At 52.4% G+C, this 22,616-nt stretch overlaps 6 protein-coding genes across 6 annotated transcripts; 3 read left to right on the top strand and 3 right to left on the bottom strand.

Moving 5' to 3' along the window:
• Window positions 1-104: 104 nt before the first annotated feature.
• Window positions 105-2,543, top strand: luA (3-isopropylmalate dehydratase LEU1; the record flags this gene model as incomplete). The annotated part of the gene is made up of 3 exons (XM_056948233.1): window positions 105-204; window positions 261-367; window positions 435-2,543. The coding sequence occupies 3 exons, from the start codon at window positions 105-107 to the stop codon at window positions 2,541-2,543; spliced, it is 2,316 nt and encodes a 771-aa protein (XP_056795458.1).
• A 458-nt stretch (window positions 2,544-3,001) lies between these two features.
• Window positions 3,002-10,578, bottom strand: ags2 (alpha-1,3-glucan synthase Ags2; the record flags this gene model as incomplete). The annotated part of the gene is made up of 6 exons (XM_056948232.1): window positions 3,002-3,050; window positions 3,109-3,619; window positions 3,673-3,878; window positions 3,940-9,921; window positions 9,994-10,169; window positions 10,228-10,578. 6 exons carry the CDS (start codon window positions 10,576-10,578, stop codon window positions 3,002-3,004), a joined length of 7,275 nt encoding a protein of 2,424 aa, XP_056795457.1.
• Window positions 10,579-15,053: 4,475 nt separating this feature from the next.
• N7459_009063 (zinc-binding alcohol dehydrogenase family protein) lies at window positions 15,054-16,163 on the top strand (the record flags this gene model as incomplete). Its single annotated transcript, XM_056948231.1, has 1 exon — window positions 15,054-16,163. One exon carries the CDS (start codon window positions 15,054-15,056, stop codon window positions 16,161-16,163), a length of 1,110 nt encoding a protein of 369 aa, XP_056795456.1.
• Window positions 16,164-16,415: 252 nt separating this feature from the next.
• N7459_009062 (orotate phosphoribosyltransferase) lies at window positions 16,416-17,165 on the bottom strand (the record flags this gene model as incomplete). Its single annotated transcript, XM_056948230.1, has 1 exon — window positions 16,416-17,165. One exon carries the CDS (start codon window positions 17,163-17,165, stop codon window positions 16,416-16,418), a length of 750 nt encoding a protein of 249 aa, XP_056795455.1.
• A 743-nt stretch (window positions 17,166-17,908) lies between these two features.
• N7459_009061 (methylenetetrahydrofolate reductase (NAD(P)H) MET13) lies at window positions 17,909-19,870 on the top strand (the record flags this gene model as incomplete). The annotated part of the gene is made up of 3 exons (XM_056948229.1): window positions 17,909-18,732; window positions 18,789-19,660; window positions 19,713-19,870. The coding sequence occupies 3 exons, from the start codon at window positions 17,909-17,911 to the stop codon at window positions 19,868-19,870; spliced, it is 1,854 nt and encodes a 617-aa protein (XP_056795454.1).
• A 956-nt stretch (window positions 19,871-20,826) lies between these two features.
• N7459_009060 (F-box protein) lies at window positions 20,827-21,993 on the bottom strand (the record flags this gene model as incomplete). Its single annotated transcript, XM_056948228.1, has 1 exon — window positions 20,827-21,993. One exon carries the CDS (start codon window positions 21,991-21,993, stop codon window positions 20,827-20,829), a length of 1,167 nt encoding a protein of 388 aa, XP_056795453.1.
• Between the last annotated feature and the right edge of the window lie 623 nt (window positions 21,994-22,616).

The raw sequence follows: 22,616 nt of genomic DNA, 5'->3' as shown, positions 1-22,616 counted from the left end.
ACTTTGCCAGCGACATCGCGGCCAGCCGCAAAATATAAGTCTTCCATTCTGCTATCCCTGACCTCAACACGCACCTTGGTCACTTCATATTTCCTCCGCCCAGAATGCCTTCCGCAGTGTCAAAACCGAGGACCTTGTACGACAAGGTCTTCGACGACCACGTTGTCAATGAAGGGGAAGATGGCACCTGCTTGCTGTACATCGGTATGCGGAAGAATTGACTCGCAATTTGAGATCCTCAACTGACAGAGTGGCTATAGACCGTCACCTTGTTCACGAAGTGACCTCGCCCCAGGCCTTCGAGGGCCTCAAAAATGCCAGCCGTAACGTCCGCCGGCCGGACTGCACTCTGGTGACTGTCGACCACGTACGCTACCCTCCGAATGACCCGAACACAAAACACCTGCTAACGTTTTTCACCGGAATGCTTATAGAACATCCCTACCTCCTCGCGCAAAAACTTCAAGAACGCCGGAGATTTCATCAAGGAGAACGACTCGCGTCTCCAATGTACCACCCTCGAGGAGAACGTGAAGGATTTTGGTCTCACCTACTTCGGTATGGGTGACAAGCGCCAAGGTATCGTCCACATTATCGGCCCCGAGCAGGGATTCACCCTCCCCGGAACCACTGTCGTCTGTGGTGACAGCCACACCTCGACTCACGGTGCCTTCGGTGCGCTGGCTTTCGGTATCGGAACTAGTGAGGTCGAGCACGTCCTCGCGACCCAGACCCTCCTTACCCGCCGAAGCAAGAACATGCGTATCCAAGTGGATGGCGAGCTTCCCGCTGGTGTCACTAGCAAGGATGTCGTCCTCCATATTATCGGTGTGATCGGTACTGCTGGTGGTACCGGTGCTGTGATTGAGTTCTGTGGTTCTGTTATCTGCAGTCTCAGCATGGAAGCCCGTATGTCCATGTGCAACATGTCCATTGAGGGTGGTGCCCGTGCAGGCATGATTGCGCCGGATCAGATTACCTTCGACTACCTAAAGGGTCGTCCTCTTGCTCCCAAGTACGGCAGCGCCGAGTGGAACAAGGCGGTCAACTACTGGTCTACCTTGAAGTCTGACCCTGATGCCAAGTACGATGCTGAGGTCTTCCTGGATGGCAAGGATATTGTGCCCACTATCTCCTGGGGTACGTCTCCTCAGGATGTTGTCCCGATCACTGGTGTTGTTCCTGGCCCCGATGACTTTGAGGACGAGAACCGCAAGAGCTCTTGCAAGCGGGCCCTAGAATACATGGGCCTTACCGCTGGTACCCCCATGAAGGACGTCACCATCGACAAGGTCTTCATTGGGTCATGCACAAATGCTCGTATTGAGGATCTGCGGGCCGCCGCAAAGGTCGTCAACGGCAAGAAGATTGCCTCTAACATCAAACGCGCAATGATTGTCCCCGGCTCTGGCTTGGTCAAGCAGCAAGCCGAGTCTGAAGGCCTTGACAAGATTTTTGAGGACGCCGGTTTCGAGTGGCGTGAGGCTGGTTGCTCCATGTGTCTTGGTATGAACCCTGACATTCTCTCCCCCAAGGAGCGTTGCGCCAGTACCTCCAACCGCAACTTCGAGGGTCGCCAGGGTGCCCAGGGCCGTACTCACCTGATGTCTCCTGCTATGGCTGCTACTGCCGCCATTGTTGGCAAGCTCGCCGACGTCCGTGAGCATGTCATCCCCAGCCCGGTTCTCGCGAAGGTCCAGCCCAAGGTTGACGTTGAGTCCGAGGCTGTTGACTCTCCCACAACCGAGGACGAGCTTGACCGCGTTCTGGATCTTCCCGCTGACAACGAGCCTCATACCAACTCTTCCGCTGGCGGCAGCAGCGCCGGCCTGCCCAAGTTCACCACTCTAAAGGGTGTTGCCGCTCCTCTCGACCGGGCCAATGTCGACACCGACGCTATCATTCCCAAGCAGTTCCTGAAGACCATCAAGCGCACCGGTCTCGGCTCTGCTGCATTCTTCGAGCTTCGCTATACCGATGGCCAGGAGAACCCCGACTTCGTCCTGAACCAGGGTATCTACCGCGACGCCAAGATCCTGGTAGTCACCGGCCCCAACTTCGGCTGCGGTAGCTCTCGTGAGCACGCCCCCTGGGCCCTGCTGGACTTCGGTATCAAGTGCATCATCGCCCCCTCCTTCGCCGATATCTTCTTCAACAACACCTTCAAGAACGGCATGCTCCCCGTCGCTGTCTCGGATGAGGCCGCTCTCCAGAAGATCGCCGACGAGGCCCGCGCCGGCCGCGAGGTTGAAGTCGACCTCGTGAGCCAGGAGATCAAAGATTCTCAAGGCAACAAGATCTATGCCTTTGAGGTCGATGGCTTCCGCAAGCACTGCCTCATCAACGGTCTGGACGACATTGGTCTGACCCTCCAGATGGAGGGCAAGATCCGCTCCTTCGAGACCAAGCGCAGCCTTGAGACCCCTTGGCTGGACGGCAGTGGCTACCTCCGCCGCGGCACCCGCGGTGCCACCATGGTCGAGGCCGCACCCGTGCCCAAGACGAACCGTGGCGATGTGAAGAACGAGCCGCTCGAGTGGTAGACTTGATTTCATGGTTGGGCGCTGTGGAGGATTGCATTGGATATGGTAATAGGTGCTCTTGTCTATCTTGGTTGTTGGATTCGTTTTGAAAAAACAATATTCCCCTATGCTCTTTGGCCACTCCGCTTTTTTTTTCGGGGCTTAGTTAGTTTGGGACTGCAGGATATCTCCCGGTAGTCTACGAATAACAATGAGAACGAATTTACGAAGCACAAAACATCCTTTCCATTAAGTATCAGTACATGCCGGTGATCTCCATCCGATGTTGCGTCCAGTCTGCTCCATGTGAGATGTGAAGTCATTATACATTAGATAGCAAGGTGACGGAGATCAGACGACAGAAGCCGAATTGACAAATACCAGCACAGATGAGCGAATCGAAAGTAGAAATTTGACATAGGAAACCACCTCGGTCACTTTGGCCCTTCCAAATTCAAACAAAAGAAATGACCTGCCACTCACGGCTTCGAGAGCTGCTCGCGGCGGAAGAAGAGCAGGAAGCCACCACTGCATGGGACGTGAGCATGGTAGATAGATGGCGACGAAGAAGAGGGAAGACACTCACCAGATCGAAAGCTGGAGCAGCAGCGCAATCCAGAACCACGCATTGCCCAATGCGCCCGCGCCAGCCGTGATATCAGGCGAAATAGGCCCAGGGCCTATATTGTTCGGCGCAAAGGATCGCGCACAGATGGTGGCGATGGAACCGAGTACCTGCGAGACCAGGAGTGTGAAGCAGATATGCATCCGGGTCAACGTCTGTAACAAGATCATGCCGAAGCCTAGACCCTGCAGCGCGTCTAGAACCCCGAGCCATAACCACAGGCTTCGCGATACTAGAGCACCGGAGGTATAGCTACCAGCCCAGGGGAGGAACAATGCAGACCCCGACGTTCCCCACCAGATCTGAGCCCACCGAGGCGCTCCAAGGCCGCAGGCGACGATGGGCAGGATCCAGCTGTGTGACTTGGATATCCATCCCAGCAGGAATAGAATCGCTATCCAGGCAACGCCGAAGAAGGCTACACAGAGACAGAGGATCTGCCAGGACTTGGCGTGGTTGGAAATCCAAAGGACTAGGACCGAGTTAGCGGACTGGTTTAGGCAGTCTGATATGGCAAACGCTTACAATTCCAGTTCCGACCATAGGGGGCACTCAGGAAGAAGTTCTGCAGGATGACCACAACCCAGTTCCAGAGGACGATCTTGCGCCGAAAGACGGACTTATAGAAGGACGGGACCTTGCCGGGGGTCTGTCGGTAGTAGTTGGGCAGCCCGAAGTATACCAGGAGGCCGACGCCCCATAGGAAGATCGTGATGGGCGTACAGATGGCACTGTATTCACTGTCAGCGACGATTCCCTTGGCCAGGGTGCATCTCAGATCGAAGCACGTACGTCATCCTCCAAGTGTTGGTGATGTTGCCTTGTACGTTTGCAACGCCGGCATTAGTAGCTTTCGTCAAAGTTGATCCCCAATACCAGAGAGCGATCACATATGCTTGCTGCGTGCCCTGGATTAGACAAGCACGGAACACCCACTGCTTGACAGGCGCACCACTTTCGTCACCGAAATTCAGTGCGAAGAAGATCGAACCGCTCGACGAGGCAGCAGCATAGATGCCACTGCCGACGTTCTGGATCCATCCACGAGCAAACGAATCAGGTTCAAAATGAGCAACGCCGATAATCAGAAACGCGAGACCATACAGGAACCAAGGCACCGTCAGAACAAGCACGGATTTGCAAAAGCGGAAGAAGAACCACCAAAGAATCGATGTGATCAGGTAGACCGTGGCAATCCCGTATAGCTTCACGGCCGTTTGACCAACCTCGCCGGTGAGCAAGGTGATTTGGTAGGAATTGGCCGCGATAATCTGGCCGAGACCGAGGAAGAAGGAATACACCGGCCAATCTCCGATTCGCATCTGCATCCATTTCTTGAGCCCGGTTGGTGGCACATAATCATCACCCAGGAAGAATTCGTCGCCGCCTTCCTTTCTCTCCGGTCCGCCGCTCTCGTGAGAAGTTGTGTCGTCGTTGGCGATCGATCCAGGAGGAGAGCCTCCATTTTTGCCCACTCGCGTCGATGGCGCGGGCGATTGATTGCGTCCTAGACGGGCATCTCGGAAGCGATCAAACCACTTCTTCTCGCTTTTCTCGAGGTATTGCTCGATGCAGAGCTGGGAATCCGAGTTCTGCCCATTGAGCTCCTCGAGCTTCTTCTCAAAGGCCCGGTAGTATTCGCCGTTGCTGTCCGTGAAGAACGGATCCACCTTTTGGAGCTTATAGTCCTTCTTATCGCCAACCACGGAATCGACGGACAATACCGAAGTGCTGCTGAGACGACTACCTGGCTCGGCCCAAGGACGAGAAGGAGGAAGAAGAGTATCTTCCGTACCTGTCGTGCTGGGGGCCGTGGAGCTCGAGGGGGTGCCGATGGATCGAGCAACGAGAGAGCCTTGACTCGCATGCCTGGCTGATAGCACTTCACGGGTGAGAGGGACGCCAGACGACTGGCGGTTTGGCGAGCCCGCGCGCGGTGTCTCTGCCGAGTCGGGTCCCATGGGATATTCGTCCTCGCCGTAGCAAGTGGACATCATTTCGTCCTCGCTGTCATCATCCATATCCGGGGACCCAACTGCTGCCGCTTCATCCACATCACTGACACTGCCCTTGCCAAGGTCTCGTCGTCCACGGCCATCCATGGGAGCCGAGGCGGGTCGTACAGCAAAGGAGAGCTGTCGGCTCAGCCCTGACTTGGGTCTTCCATCACCTCCCGGACTTGGATCACGACTGTATACCACGGAGCTTCGATGCATCGAGGCCATGGTTCCCGGGCGACTTGACGACTGAAGCGGCGGCGTGAGAGTGCCACTCGAAGCACCAGATCTCATTGACATAGTAGCCTGAGGAGTCATCATTCCGTAGATAGCGTTGTATGCCGACGCCGAGTTATTGGACTGCGATTGCGTCTTGGCACGTTCCTTGTTATGGATCCGAACGGCTGTGGACTGGAGAATCTCCAAGTCTTCGATCCATTGAGCCACGGGAAAGCGCTGTTTAGCAGACCGAGCACGCATCATGGCCCTCACCTCCGGCTTGGAGCCCAGCGCGCTGTCAATGGCAAGCTTGAATTGCTTGAGAAGGTGCGACGTCGTTGTTGATTCAACGGTATACCACCAACCTGGCATCTGACCAAGTCCTCCTACGCGAGCACCGATTCCGAGAGCGCCCTTGCGGCCAAATTCAACGGCCACGAGTCCAAAGGGTTCGTCACGGGAAGGAATCAGGGCAAATTCTGCCCCAGAAAAGACAAACGGAGGAAGAACAGTAAAATGGGGCTTGGAGAAGACTCGTCCCGGATAAAGCTTCATCATTCGATCCAGTTTGAGCGCTGCAAACTTGCCGTAGAGATCGATGACGGGCCCGACGCAAATAAGCTGGACGTTAGGTCGAGCGTCGAGGACTCCAGGCATCACATCGGCGATAAGATCGATTCCTTTCTGCATAGACCATCTTCCAACAAAGACCAAAAGGTCTGCATTAGGATTCTGTTCAAGACCAGCCCATTCCTGCGCTTGACGTTTAAGCTCGGCTCGACGGACTTCGTAGTCACTATCGACACTGATCTCCTTCTCCTTGGGTACTTCTCTACTCCATTCACCAGTATCGGAGGGATCAGGATTCTGTAGATTGCCGACCTTTTTCAGGCCCCAGAAGATAGGGTATCGCGCATAAGAACGCTTGCCATACTTCTTGGACACGCCAACTGCGCCAAAGCCTTGCTGATGAAGACGCAAATAGCTCGCCCCGGCGTGCAGTAAATTAAAGATCTCGCCAAACTGGACATAGCGAGTGACGACATCCATATCGAGGTTGAAGACTGAGCATACCTCGCTCTTCTCTTTCTGCGTTCGCATTGGCCACAGGCCCTGGAACTCGGCATTATGGAGCGAAAGACAGATTGGGATCGTCTCTGGTAGCTGGTAGAGAGGGGCGATTGAACCGTGGTAGTCATTGATGTGGTACAGGTCGACCGGGAAACGTTTGATCGCTTGAGCAATGCACTGATTCCAGGCGGAGTAGTAGATAGCGCTGTCCATATCATCCATTCTGGCTGGGTAGGGTTCGGCAACAGATTGCTGGCGGAAGACTGGGGCGTCCAAAACGACATAGGTGATATTTCTGAGGTAGTGGTATTGAACCTTCACCTCGTACGAGTTACCCAAGATCATGACGAACATTGATTCAGCAGGCTTGTCGATGGGGTATTCCACTCCGCCCACGCATGGGATGACCCAAATGAGATCTTGATGCCCGAGTTGCTTCCCCATCAGCTGCGCCATAACACCCAAACCTCCAATTTTGATCTTGATACCCCAGTCGTCGATATCGTATTCCATCGTGGCGACGAGAACCGTTCGACGGTGTGATGTTCGATTGCCGAATGCCGAGCTGCTCTGGAGAAATCTCGACTTGTTCGCCAGGCGAACTAGGGGATTCCTTGAGCCACCAGCTTCGAGATTGTCCATCTTAAAGCGGTCCAAGAAGTCCAGAGAGATCAGAGTCTTCTTCTCACTTACACCAACCTGATTGAACTTGATCCGGTAGAAGCTCTTCTTGAACACATAGGCGCAGGTGGTGGCGGTGATGAGGGGGACAATCCACAGTAAAAAGAACAGGGCCATCTGGACGTATTTGGAGCCCGCCGGCATCAACTTGAATTTCATCGTCGCGTCGTCAAGATGAATTCTCCAAGCCAAGTGCGGGCTGGGAGGGTGGTGGGTAATATTAATCGTCGTTGTACTCAAAGACGACGGCGGAAGACGGTCCAAGACAGAGTCGCCATCGGAGTCTCCAAAGATATAGCTCTGATCCGGCTGGCCATCCGGGTTGATGCCCCAGATGTTGAGCTGTCCTTGTGCTGGCCACTCGGCCATGAACCGGAACTTCCAGATGCCATCTTTGTCTTGCTTGACCACGTTGGCCAGGCCTGCGTCGTAGCCATACTCGTTGAAAGGGCCATTGAAGAAGAGATGAGGGAAGCGCCGGGGCATGGCTGGGCTCCAATCCGGGCCATCGCCCTCCTGAACGTAGTCGCTACTTCCTGTGAATCGATTCCAGTACTCGACTCGGACGTGCTTGCCATTCCATCTCTGCGCTTTTGTTCCCGACCAGTGTTGCTCCTGGATAGAATGGTTGCCGCCCTGGTATGGCAGCCAGGGGGAGAATGAGCTGCCCCAATTGGTTGAGTAGCGGTACATATCTGCCCCCGCTGCGCGTTGGGTGATGAAGAGAGACCCATTGGCATGTTGATGCAACAGGCTGTTAGAGTAGTTGGCAGACGTGAAGACCATCGGATTATCATCCTGTCCAATGCGTACTAAGAAGTGATCGATGGCGTCGGTGACTCGTCCATCAATGCCCGTTGCGTTGTTGACTGTCAGTCGGTGAACCCCGTTGTACACACCGGTCAGGGTCGCTGTCCAGACCCAGCTACTAGGAATGCGTCCAGTCGGAGAGACCTCCTGGGGATCCACCACCGCTTCACAGTTGACACTGTCCCTGTCAATGGAGGGAACCTCTCCGGAATCGGTAGTAGAATCAATCGATATCGATTCTGTGACCATGGCGCAGTTCATCTCAGTAGAAAAGTAGAGGCCGACATCAAGGTTCTCACTCTCTCCTAATGACACCGTTGAGAGGACGGGGGCATCGTGCCCCGGCGTGAACTTGGTGATCATCGGTCGGGGTGGCACGAATTTGTCCTTTGGAACATAGGCCCTAAATTCGTATGGACTGAGAGTCAGGCTATCCAGACACCCATTCCACTCCGTCGAGCCATTCAGATGGAGCTTTGTGGGCCCATCTTCGAGCGTCAGTTCATCGTGAGGATAGAAGAGATTCTTGACCGTTGTGTTGGTATCGAAGGGAGCAACAAGCGCTAGGTCTCTGTCGGAGCAATCGAATTTATAAGTGACAGTTTGATTGTCATTTTGGTAGACAAACCAGACGGTCTGGTTTCCTGACTCTCCAAGATCTTGCATCTGATAGTACGGGCTGCGCAGGACAGACCACATGCCCGTTTCGGTAGGGACACCATTCGAGCCAGGCAAATATATATCGTGAGTATGGTTAGACAGAAGTTGAATCCACCAACCATCATTAAGCGCTGGAAAGTTCTGTCGCATCTGATACATGTGCTTGATGGTATTTCGGACGGGATGAGAAGGATCCCGGTGGTCGTAGGTGACGGTTTCATCATGACAACCCTCACGGCCAGACTTGATGGGCCAGTCAAAGTATTGAGTAGAATCAAGCTGAAAACAGCCATGGGTCTTCCATGCAGTCGCAGGTGACATGGCCTGACGACCATAGATATAGTTGGCCGCACTGGCATCCAGCACGTAGAACGCTTGTTCTTCGCCCCAGAGCAAGAGAGGGATTCCGGGGAGATGCAAAGTTGTGATAAAGAGCGCGAGGAGCTGTCTCTCGATTCCGAGTGAGACCGTTGGCCATCGAAAGACATCTTGATTTGTAGCTCCGTACATATGGCGAGGGTCAAACCTGCCAGTATTCGCGTTGATCATGTCGTTGGTAAGCACCATCTGGTACCAGGCTTCGGTCCAGTTGACAGGGACGTCATACCCGGCAGCGAGATTGCCATCCATACCCAAGAACCGTGTAAGCGAGCGATAGACGGAATAATGGAAGGCAGCACCATCGATCGCTTGCTGATTCTCATCACGTAGGAAGTACCTTGTTGGGTCCGTCGAGTTGGTAAGATGAAATGCGTCGTCAAGCGTCTCTGGAACCATATCAGGCTGCCGACCACGACCAAGAAATACCGAGCCCAGTGTGTTTCCGGCGGTGATCTCTCCAGGCAGGAAGAAATTGTCCTTTCCAACCTTTCGAGCACAGTCTCGATAGGCGCCCGATATATCCCCCAGCGCATCGACAGTAGCTTGTGTTGCTTTGTCATAGCGGAAGCCATCGATATCGAGAGAGTTGATGATCATGCAAGAATGCCGAATAAGCCTGTCTCTGACATCGGGTATCCATTCACGCAAACGGTCCTGGACAGACGCAAATTTTGCTAGCTCACGTTGCCAGTCGGGGTACACACCAAAGGCTTCGATGTCGCCATACTGATCAAAGTCACTGTTGTAACACCCTTTCAGTTGGTCTGTGACATACTGCTGGACCGGGTAACCCGTTTCGTTCCAGAATCGAGGATAATTACACGACTCATTATAGGAGTTCCCAAAATGAAAGTCCACATAGTGGCGATCTGACTTCCATTGGGCCTTGTGCTCCTTCATCGAGAACGGCGTGGTCGTATTGAGATATCCCTCAAACCCAATCAGGTCTCCCATTCTATACGCCAGTTAGGTTTTCGGGTATAGAACATACCAAGAGAAGGGATTTGCTGGGCTTCCAGATACTTACGTCGCTACTGTGTTATCGAAGATGACATACATGCCTCGATCATGGATCGCCGTGATGGCATCTCTCCAAGACTGGATTGTACCAAAATGCTGATCCAGAAGAGTGGTATCAAGAGCAGAGTAGCCATCGGATCCCCAAGGTTCATTCATCAAAACCAAGCCAGCAAGATATATACCCTGTGAGAGACATATTTTAGACACGAGGAACGATAAGCATGAGGTTCTTGGAATGTACCTTGATGCCCATTCCCTGCAGATAGTCTAGGGTATCGACCAAGCCAGCGACGTCACCTCCATGCCGCATCTGATTCGAGTGGAGGTCATGTTCAAAGAAAGTTCCGTTGATATTGTCGTTCGTCGGGTCACCGTTCACGAATCGGTCAAGGAAAAGAGTGTAGATGGGGAAGCGCCAATTCTTCGGAGACGGGTAGTAAGTGTGGTTCGGCCACGCTCCCCAGTATTCCATCGGGCTGGTTGCGGTTTCATTTTCGTTGATGTTGTAGTCAACGAGGGACTCATCGTACGGCCAGCATGAACCGATCGCTGCTAGATGTGCAAGCAGGACAGTTGTGCGCTTCAAATACATTGTGCCCGACTTCCCAGAAGTTGCAGAAGAGAATTTTCAATCCGTATCATGTGTCTTCGAGAATGGAGGTGGCTCAGGAAAGCGGCAGAAGGAGCACCGATTAGGGATGATTAGGATTAATGGACTGTCCTTGGTTTTGTCATGTTAGCTGGACTGGATATTCTTCACCAAGCCGAATGAGACCAAGAGCGCCATTCTCGGCTCCAAATAGACTTGGAGGTGGTTGTCAAATGGAAAAGTAAAACTGACAGCTGCTAGAAGTGTCGTTGAAAGACGAAGCTCTCTGAACCTGGAAAGAGATCTTGGAAACAAACGAGGAACTGACTCAATGAAGGATGTGCATCATCCCGGAATGACCTATTATGGCGATTCCAAAGATTGATTCTATCCCCGTAGACCAGGAGGCAAGATTGACAAAGAATGCGAAGATTGAGGTATCCTGTAGAAATAGATGCAGATGGGAAAGAGTAAGGAGCAAAGAACAGAAGAACCCCGCTGGAGCAACACCCTAAACATACTTCTGGAGAAATCTTATGTCCCTTTCGTTCTGTGAGAAAGTACATTGTCTGATTATTCCCTCACTCCTCACTTCGTCAATCTTGCGGTTAGACGCCTTTCGCACCGGAATGAACGGTGAATGTCCAAGAGACCTTCTGATAGGAGGTAGAGAACCTAGGACATATCGCTGGAACTTCCGGGCCTTTGATTGACATCCCGGTTGGCGAATGCTATTTTCAGATAGTATGGGCCCAGACGACAGAGTTCGCTGCTGTCTCACAGGGCACTGCCATCAGTGGGGTGCTTCCAGCAACATCCATAGCTTTTTGCTGTATCAGCGACCGATGTGGAAGGGCCATGGTTCGATGTTACTGAGTGCGCATGCTCTGCAGTGTCTGTATGACACTCCACTGTGAGACTTGACCAATATTGGGTAAAAGAATAGCGTGAGTGCGAGACGAGAGGTGCGGAAGAGTGTCGCATATGCAGCGCTGATCTGATATCAGTCCGATTTCAACATTGACTGCCAAAAGGTCTGGGATATCTATGTTGCTGATTTACAGCCTCATTCTCTAGAGCATCGGTAAGATTAGAATGGTCAATCCTTGGTTTGACTATTATTTACAAGACCTTCGCCCCATAGTTTGAATTTTAATAACAGCATTGATCGATCAAACGTATGTGTCTTTTCAAGGGCAGCGATCCTATTCTGAAGCCCCAACGCAAGTACCCGTGCTTGCTATCTCACCTGCTGCAAATCTGCGTCGGTAGAGACATACGCATGGTAGAGTATTATCGATTCTATATATATATATATATATATACAGAGTTACACTTGTCTTTTGCTTGCAAAGTGCTGTCCTGAATGAGCTCGTTGAGTGAAAGTGACTAGGAGGAAGAGAGGAAGCGAGAAGACTGGTATCAAATACTATTTTTCGAAGTTCTTCCCAGCCTATAACCTGCAAGGAATGTCCGTACAATCTATAGTGATAACTGGCTTTCCCCCTGTTTCCCAAATTTTGCCACCCTTGAAGATGCAATTGACTTTTGGTAGGGATTGGTGATGAAGAAAAGGATAATAAAGCTTTGCATTTGAAAACTCCAAGCCCCAAAGTCACTTTGTATCAAAACCTATTATCAACGAGGAACAATGGATGCTGGCCTGGTAATGTAAAATATTCGCTAACGCTATGACATCCCATCGAAATATATATCAGGCGAAAATGCGTTCACCAAACACATTACCATAATCTGGAGGCCGAGACAATCAACGGCTTGGTAGATTTTCGAACCATTTCAACTCGATATCTGCGATGTTGCACTCCGTAACTCCGGTACCCCGGAGCCTTGGAGTGCGGAATGCCCTTGATAGAGCCGTTTGACCAGCAGCTCTGGGATATATTCCTTTTGTGTCTGTATACCCCAGGATACCGGAGAACGATAAGATTAGCTCGCAATCTACCTATCTCTGGAGTAGGAACTATTCTGTAAACGAATACCCATGAACATGATCGGCTTCCTTCAGTGAGAAAATGCTTTCCTGGGTAACTAAAAGGTTTGCTGAGCACTAAAGTTCAAGATATCTGCAGGTGGCCCTTGTAAGGCCTTTGACTCCGAGGTACGGAGCTAGGAGGGTTGGCAACCTTTTGTCCTTGGATTGCACCTCTGGTAAAAGATGCCATGGCAAAAGATGGAACCTCGGGTTTTGCACAATATCTGCACTGGAGAGCTTATGACAATAAGGGGATCTGCTTTTATTAGCCCTTGTAGTTTGCGAAAATCACTTCAACTCTACGTTGTGGTGCTGTATCTACATCCATGGACATTGAGACATGTTCGAGACCATCAGTACATCGACCTTATTATCAGAGGAATAAGCCACCGGGATCAACGAGATCGCAATGCTCTAGTATCCATAGAAGAGCCAAATCCCGAATATGCCTCCTGTCATACCCAAGCAACCACTAGGAGATCGCCGGAAGCCGCCAATGTTAGATTTTTGAGCCGTCCGCTGCCCAATCGAATTCTCCAGGGCGACCCTGGCGACCCGAGGCGAATAGAGACATACGAAACATTTTCTTTGCTGAAACAAATCCCGAGTCCCAGGGGATATTTCAAGGTGCTTCATTTTCGGCGGTTCTGTATTCTAAAATTGTAATCGGGAAGGATTTGTTTGCTCATTGACTCCTGGCCATGCATGTTTTACTTGTGATGTTTTCCAAGTTTTGATTGTATCTCCTAGCCATCCGAAGACTTACAGGCAGTTACCTGAGCGCGATCGGATCGTTGAACTGTACATTGGGCCGAGATACCTGTTTGAATACCTGGCTCTCGCTGGAGTTTGCGTAGAACTTGGTCTTGGACAATGCTCACCCCTGTTGTGTTGGGTATGACCAGCGAACGCTGAGATGCCGGGTATCGCCGTCGATATACACAGACCATCCAGATGCTCTTCGGAAAAGGCTTGAATTGGCAACTTGATGAACCTCGCCTGAGACATTCCGGTAAGAATCGGGGACTGCGGTTGTTCTGTACGACACGCCAGTCCAGGGGTGGTGAGACTTGTACACAATGATTTATGCTGTCTATACGCGTTAGTGTGGGCTGTCTCTTTGCTTTGGCCATGGGTTTATCTATGCGGTCGTGCGTTCTTACCACACTGTCAGACTTGGTGCACAGATAGGATTCCTAGAGGCCCGATTGGAAGGCATTTATGTGCGGTCTGTGCTACATGTTCGTGGGATAGAGGAACTTGAACCTCCGGTGATGAAAGGAGGACCACATCTCGCACCCAAACAAATTTTTCGTTCATTAGATGTGGGATAAAATGGCTGATCGGAGTGGAATTCGACCCAGCTCATTGAATTGGCGATCCTCGAAAGGAATAGGGGGTTTAGATTGGGAACTTGAATATGCTGTGGTAGGTTTCCGGCAACTCTGTATGTCTGCTCGTTGGTATCTTGATTCTCGACATCTCACTGAATTCTATGTTTCCGGTCCAGTCTGAACTTATTAATCCAGACACCCCAGTCGCTGGCGGCACAGTCGATTGGTCGACCAAGGGAGTTGGGGGCAGCAAGTCATCAGTGTCGCACGTTACCCATTCCCCAGAGGTTATCGCGCGGTCTAGAACCAAGGCTTGTCAGGGCAGGCAATGAAGATGGGGGATCCCGGGCAGGAAGAGGGCGAGGCAGATCATCGCATGTGAGCGTACCTTGAGACCAGTCTGGTGTATCCACCTTGCCATTGTTATTTGACAGCTGCGCGGATTGAAGATCACTGACGGAGGACAGGTCTGGAAAAGACCCTTCGCTGGATGCGCCGGTTGGATCATTAGCGGGCGCTGTCAAGTTGCGCGTGAAGGGAACATAAACACAATTGGCCGAGTCTCCAATCTTAGAGCATCTGCCACAAGGCGCTCCTCGATCACATCGTCGTCTGTTGTTCATGACGGAATGAGGGTTAGCGGACATGGGACCGGCATCTCAACCGCATGGAGCCTACTTCTTGCGCCTGCACGGGGTACATGATAGTTGTGGCTTGTCCCTCCGTCGGCTGGGTGGCGGTCGGCTTGTCGCGGAGTCCGCCATAGATTTCTCTCGCGGCCAGTCCTGGTAGTAGAATAGTTGTTCACCAAGATGCGGAGGGTGATGCGGGATCGGGACAAAGAGGATGGAGGGCGATCGACTAGTAATAAACTTGGAGGGATCGGCGGGACCCGAGGCCGATCGTCCGCACGCTTGTGGGTTCATCCGAATCCCGCGTTCGACAACACGCGATCTGGTATCTCCGGCCTCCTTCAAGGGGAGCTGAAGATCGAGAGAGTAACCCCGATGGCATTCACGGGCGCCTATTTAAGGGCCATGGAAAGTCCTCTCACCCACAATTATTCTCGAGGGACAGTACGGCTGGAAGCATACTATACTCGACACCACGGAATATACCTCCTTGATTGAACTTCTCTCGCTTCATCCAATATGGCGACCAATCATGGTGCCTTTCAGCCTTATCAAAAAGCTCCAGCCCTCGAGATCAGAGATGCACCCTATCCGCATCCCTCCAAGGGCCAAATCGTTATACGGAACCATGCCGTGGCCATCAACCCAATCGATACTCTCATCCAATCGCGCGGGAACATCATGTACACGTACCTCAATTATCCGTTCGTCCTCGGCTACGACATGGCAGGCGACGTTATCGAAATCGGCGAAGGCGTGACGCGGTTCAAGGTCGGAGATCGCGTGCTGGGATTTAGTCGAGGCGCCGAGAAGAGGATCAATGATGCTGCGCATGGCGCATTCCAACACTACGCCGTTGTATATGAGGACTTGGCTGCGCAGATTCCTCCGCACGTTGACTTCGAGCACGCTGCCACCCTCCCGCTCACGGTAGCCACCGCATCCGCGGCGCTGTTTGACGGAAGCCAGCTTGGTATGCAGTTGCCGACGGAGCCAAAGAGGCCACGCATTGGCAAGACGGTCCTTATCTGGGGTGGATCAACCAGTGTTGGCTGCAACGCCGTGCAGCTGGCCGTCGCGGCTGGATACGAGGTCTTCACTACGGCATCGCCGCGCAACCACGAGTACCTGCGTAAACTCGGTGCTGTCCAAGTCTGGGACTACAAGAGCAAGACGGTTGTGGATGACATAACTGCAGCATTGAACACCAAGACGTTCGCCGGGGCTGTGTCAATTGGGCCCGGTGCAGCAGAGAAGTGCATTCAGATTGTCGAGAGATGCGACGGCAACAAGTTCGTCTCGATGGTGACTTTTCCAGTGCCCGAGAAAGAGCCTCGCAACTTTGTGATTCTGCGGACGGTGGCGATGTATGCTTCCTCTCTGATCTCATATAAGATCCGTGGCGCAATGAAGGGGTTCAAGTCTAACTTGGTCCTCATTGCACCGACCCTCGAGAATGGGATTGCTAAGCATATTTTCACGGAATTCTTGCCGAGAGCGCTCGAAGCTGGCACTTTTATTCCTGCTCCTGAGCCAGAGGTGGTTGGCCATGGATTACAGCATGTCCAGAAAGCATTTGAGCGGTTGAGGGAGGGTGTCTCCGCTAAGAAATTAGTTGTCACCCTATAAGACTGCAGCTCTCCTTCTGGGAGAATTGGGATAGATCGGACGTCAGTATATTGCTGTGGGCTTTCGGTGATCGAAACTCCACCTAATTACCTCCTGAAGGGGGCTCGATAGCTATTCTCGGTACGCATTCATGCTTGGAATGATGGGGAACTCCGGGTTGTTCTGGTATCACATATCCCGTCTTCTAATTTTGGTTCTCATATATCGTCTCTCAATGCATCATATATCCAATAAAATCGCAAGGCCTTTAGTTTACTCCGCACCGTAGCGGGCCCGGTAATCCTTGAGCCGCTGAATCTCGGCGGCGCCGATCTTGTCGCTCAGCTTCTCGATCAAGTCGTGCAGTCCGATGACAGCACGGATGGGAATGTTTCCACCGAGGTCACGCTGCGCAACACCGATGGCGCTCTTGGGCTCAGAGTCGCTGACCCGCTCCTCGCGGTCCAGCAGAACCACCACACCAGCGACAATACCGCCCTCTTTCTCGATGATACCGACGGCCTCACGCAGAGCAGTACCGGCTGTGATCACATCGTCCACAATGACCACACGCTTGCCCTTCAGCGAAGCACCGACAATGTTTCCACCCTCACCATGGGCCTTAGCCTCCTTGCGGTTGAAGGAGTAGCTCACGTTGTCCCAGGTACCCTTCGACGAGCCGGAGAGCGAGTCTCGAACAGCAAGCTCGTTGGTGACAGCGGCACAAATCGGAATACCCTTGTAGGCGGGGCCGAAGATAATGTCAAAGTTGGGCTTGGAGGTGCCATCGGCGTCGGTGGTCACGAAGGGCTCGGCAGACAACACGCTGGCGTAGGCGGCAGAAGTGGCGCGCAGCAAGGGCGCAGTGTGCAGAAGAGACGATGTGAAGAAGTAGGGCGACTCGCGACCGGACTTGAGAACGTAGGTGCCAAAGGACAGAACGTTGTTCGAGATCAGCAGTGGTAGCAAAGTCGCCTTATAGTCCTGATCGGCGGACGGAGGAGGGATAGTAGCGGCAGACATGATAGCTTTGGAAGTATTATCTCGCTCCACGGGCTCGCAGATTGGACTGAGAGGAAGATGTCTAGCTCGACGAGGGCGAAAGCAGGGAGTAATTGGGAGGGTTGAAGGGGGGAGAGCGATAAGCGGCCGCGAAGGGAAAATTTGCCCCGGAGTCTTTTTTTTCATGGAGGGGCACGAGGGGCCCGGCTTGAACCCCCGAAGCCCGTCGATGGCAGCATCTGCAGCAACCTGCCCCTCGATGAACGCAATTCCACTCGATTCAATCGCAGCAGCAGAAATCCGGACATCCTTCCCCCTTCATCGCGGCCGCAGCAGCGTATTCGCGCAGTCGAGGGCAGAACACGTGCCTCCGATCACCGGCCCCCGCCAAAACGTCCTGAACGGTCTCTCTCCTTCCTCACTCCTTCGGAGCCCCGTCCATCACTCTCCTTCTCCCTCCCTCTCCCTTCTTTGTGTTTTGGACTTGTGAAGTGCCTACAGGGTGCTATTTCCCGTCCCACTTCTAGCCAGTGGGTGTCCCAGCACACAGACGCGGAATCCTGGTCGTTGCGAGACCCCGCTACAAGACAGCCCCATCTCGACTACCCGGTGTGGTAACCCCGGAAGAATTCGATCGACCGTGGAGCTTTGGTAAGTCTTTTGACTGGGGAACGAGGCCAAAAGAGGCCTCTATGCCACCATGCAGGCATGATCAGCTGAAGCAGAACGCTGATAATGTTCCCACAACAGCTTGACGCGACACCATGCATATCCGAGAGAAGATTGCGCAAAAGGAGGCTGCGGGGGAGCCGGGAATCTCCTTCGAGTTCTTTCCTCCCAAGACTGCACAGGGTGTGCAGAATCTTTACGATCGCATGGACCGCATGCATGCGCTGGGCCCTTCGTTCATCGACATCACATGGGGTGCGGGCGGTCGTCTGTCAGACCTGACTTGTGAGATGGTCGGTGTAGCTCAATCCGTGTACGGCCTGGAGACATGCATGCATTTGACCTGTACCGACATGCCACGGGAGAAGGTTGATCAAGCCCTCCAGGCTGCTTATAAGGCTGGATGCACTAACATTCTTGCGCTGCGAGGCGACCCGCCGCGTGACAAGGAGACATGGGAGGTTGCCGAAGGAGGATTCCGGTACGCGAAAGATCTGGTCAAGTACATCCGTGAGAAATACGGCAATCACTTTGATATTGGTGTTGGCGGTTACCCAGAGGGTGCCGATGACAACCCCGACGTTGACCTCCTAATCGACCACTTGAAGGAGAAAGTGGATGCGGGCAGCTCCTTCGTTATCACCCAGATGTTCTACGATGTGGACAACTTCATCGAGTGGGTCAAGAAGTGCCGGGCCAAGGGTGTCAACGTCCCAATCATTCCAGGCATTATGCCAATTCAAACGTACGCCGCATTCATTCGTCGGTCCAACTGGACCAAGATCCGCATTCCTCCAGAGTGGATGGAGGCTTTGGAGCCTGTCAAGAACGATGATGCGGCCGTGCGGGATATCGGAAAGCACCTCATCGCAGAGATGTGCAAGAAACTTCTAGCTTTCGGCCTCAACCATCTGCACTTGTTCGTAAACCTTGATTCTCCATGATCTTCCCGCGTAACTAACTTTACTTATCTAGCTATACGATGAATTTGGCTCAAGCAACCAGACTAGTCCTGGAAGAACTCGGCCTTACGCCATCCGAGGAATCTCCCATCCAGCGAGCCCTCCCATGGCGACCATCTCTTGGACTTGGTCGCAGAAGCGAGGATGTGCGACCAGTTTTCTGGCGCAACCGAAACTCATCATACGTGGCCCGTACGCAGACGTGGGATGAATATCCGAATGGCCGCTGGACTGATTCTCGTTCACCTGCGTTTGGCGAACTTGATGCATACGGCGTCGGCCTCAAAGGCACGAACGAACAAAACATCAAGCTTTGGGGCGAACCAAGGTCCATCAAAGACATCTCCGAAATCTTCACCCGTTTCTTGGAAGGTAGGCTGGAGCGTCTGCCCTGGAGTGACAGTCCAATTACCGCGGAATCCAGTGACATAAAGGACAATCTGCTCGATTTGAACCGCCGCGGCTTCTTGACCATCAATTCACAGCCTGCCATCAACGGGGTCAAGTCTTCTCATCCTGTTTACGGCTGGGGTCCCAAGAACGGATTCGTCTACCAAAAGGCCTACCTGGAGCTCCTAGTGCCTTCAAACTTGATTGGCGAGCTCATTGCCCGCATCGAGAGCAACGATGATTTAACATACCACGCAATTCGAAAGAATGGCGAGCTGAGAACCAACACACATGACAGCCCGAACGCTTTGACTTGGGGTATCTTCGCTGGACGGGAGATCATCCAGCCGACCATCGTCGAAACGGTCAGTTTCCTGGCCTGGAAGGATGAAGCGTATCGACTTGGCGAAGATTGGTCCAAGTGTTACGACGCTGCCAATCCTAGCCGAAAGCTCATCGAACAGGTTATGGATGACTGGTACCTTGTCAATATCGGTGAGAATGCGTTCTTGTTATCAAACAAGTCCTTGAGCTAACAGATTTTTAGTCGACAACGATTTCCACAGAAGTGATGCCGTCTTTGACGTGTTCAAGGACCTTCTAGTCAAAGACTTTGATGTCGAACTACCTGGAAACCCCGAATCAAATGGCGCACCTCAACAAAATGGCGCTACTGAGCAGAATGGCAGTGTCACCAAGAACTAAGGCACTACCCTACTCAACCTGGAAGGCCTCGGTCAACTTGGGCATAACTGATTCTCTGGCTCGCACCCGAGCCCTGTCAACACTAACTACTACACACTCTACCTAATTCAACATCATCCACCTATCTCAACGATACTCAACGATTCCTGCCCCGAGTCAATTCATCCAACACCAGCTGGATTCCGGGCCTTTCTTGCAATGTGTCATGGCGTCACGATTGAAGACCTCTCAACGATTTCTTCCTGAGCGTTCATCTCTTTTCCATTTCAACATCCGATATTTTACTGTACCGATACCCCGTCCCTTTTAACAAAGACGCTCATCGCTCAGAGTTCTTTTCCTTGCCTCTTCAACCTCCAAAAGTCCCGGTGCTAATCCTTTGAGATCCAGCCCCTGATTTGATCGATCTGGGCGGTCTTCCAGGAGGCATGGATTACCAAAAGAAGATTCAAAAATTCAACATCATAATCTGTCTTCTCTGAAGACTTCTTTTCCTTGGTTTCTCCTGCTTGTGTGGGATTTCGTGATATAGAGATCGCAGCGAGAGTGATTTTAGTCATTTTCGGCTTCGGTCAGTTTCATTTCATTCGAGCGGTGTATCTTTCTATACTGCGCTTGTTCTCTCGGCTCATCTTGATCCTGGCGCTTTTCCTTCCATCATGCCTTGCCAGACTATTTCACTAAAGAACTCTTCCACACCCGACGGGCGGTGTTTTCTACTGGACACGGTTCCACTCTCAGAAGATAAAATCGATCAGGAGAAAGAAAATAAATTGCTTGGTCACCCCCAATCTTCAGCATGGGCTTTCCGAAAAGAGATTCCCCTTGGGTATCACATTCATTCCTCGTAACCTTTCCTGTGCTCCTGGTTTGCAACCCACCCGTCACGAATTTCACGAATTTTCTTGCCCGACGATCAAATCCACGAGCCGGTTTGGCTGTCCAGAGAAACGATGTTAGCTCCTGGCATACGGGATATAGGCAAACACTCGAGAAAGCAAGGAACCACTCACCGCGAAGAAACCCTTCAAAACATTTATCGGCTCCCAGAACCGAGCCTCGGACATGCCCCCGCCATCCGGCATCCATTGACCAACCCACCGCGATGACACTGAGTATGGGTTGACTTTGATCGCATGAATACCGTAAAGTCCGACAATCACTTGGATGCCCGTGAGCCTGCGTGCTTCCACATCAACCACGATCTTCGAGCCCGGAAGCCGATATCCGAGCATGGTATTTTCCTGCTGCATATCGTCGTAGATGATCTCCAGACCCACGACGTAGGTGTAATCCCGCTCCTGGAGGAGGTAGACACCGACGCCAACGACGGTGGGATGAAGGAAGACGATCTGTGCTTGGAGCGGATCGGCGCTTCGTACACGATCCAGGGCGGATGGGAGCCCGTGGAATCCTCTCCCGAGCATTTCATGGTTCAGGTTTGGTCTTTCGATGTCGACATCCTCCTTCCAGGCGGACATCGCGGGCGCCGGAGTCATCAGACACATATCCCTGATCCACCGGTTGCGCTGCCACAATTCCCGTCGGGCCGCCAGGTACGGTTTGTAGAAGCGAGCGGTGTTGGTGCAATGATAGATGAGACGCCAGTCCTTGACGAATGGTTTCCAGGCGAGAAGGTAGTTCATGAACCCGCGGTCTCCGTCGAGATGGAATCGGGATTTCCAGAACTGCTGGCTCGAGAAGACGATTTGCATGGCGCGTGAGACGAAGCGAAGAGCAAGGTAATCTGTGGTAGGGAGGGACATTGCAATGTTCTCGCGCAACTCTAGTGGGAGCAGAGCGAAAGGGTCGTGATGTGTCTGGCGAGCACTTATCATGAGATGTCTCGTCTGAGGGAATGGGGCGGCCTTCTTCTCGAGATCCCAGATGTGAACTTGCACTCGCACTGGGCTTTTGTTCGGTGATGGAACCTTGGTTATGGCTTCGGTGATGACCCCTGCAAAGCGGCTGAACATCCTCCAGCACATGGGCTGTTGGGATACAGTTCGGCAGATCTGCATCAGGCGATCTAGATCGAGTTTGGCATCGAGGAATTGGCTGTTAAGGGACTTCCAGCAGATCTCGTGGATAAAGTAAGTCGTCTGGGGCCGCTGGGCCACCATTGTCCTGTGCAGCATTTGCATCCAGACAATATCATGCGCTCCTCTGGAAGTGAAAAAGTCTGACCCTGACCGACTGAGGACCGTGGGATTCGAGAGCGTGACTCCTCCTGTAGTCATATGCACTGTCTCTGTTAGTGTTGATCGGGAATAGACGGTTGATGGGTCATCACGAACATGCTCTGTAGGCTTGAGTCCAGCGACGTTGCCCTTGGATTTCGTGGTCACAGCATATGCATCGTATGTAGGGAGCCTGCATTTTGATCGTATGTGGATGATTGGATCGGTAGCAAGAGAGCAGGAAGGATGCTGAGACTTGGTCTGAACAGAAATGGGAGACAATGTGGAAAGTTGGTCAAGGTGAGATTGTCTGTTCAGCTGAGAGGGGAGAAGTGTTGTGAGGAGAGGCTTCAAGGCAACCTTCACTAGTCTCATCCTTGCTCTCTTTGTATCCTCATTTCTTAGCAGTGTTCCGTACTTAGAGCTTCAGAGTGCCTCAGGAATGGCTGGAGCTGATACACAATTCAAAATTACCCTCGTTGGGGTATTGATTAAATGACGTTCTACGCAGGACAAAGAAGCCAGTCCTGGCTGAAAGGCAATCGGAAGGCATTAAGGATATTGGC

The sequence above is a fragment of the Penicillium hispanicum genome (genome assembly GCF_028827665.1).
Source record: "Penicillium hispanicum strain IBT 35686 chromosome Unknown utg000008l_segment0_segment0, whole genome shotgun sequence".
In the NCBI taxonomy this organism is placed as follows: Eukaryota; Fungi; Ascomycota; class Eurotiomycetes; order Eurotiales; family Aspergillaceae; genus Penicillium; species Penicillium hispanicum.
This window is presented reverse-complemented; position numbering and strand designations above follow the sequence as displayed.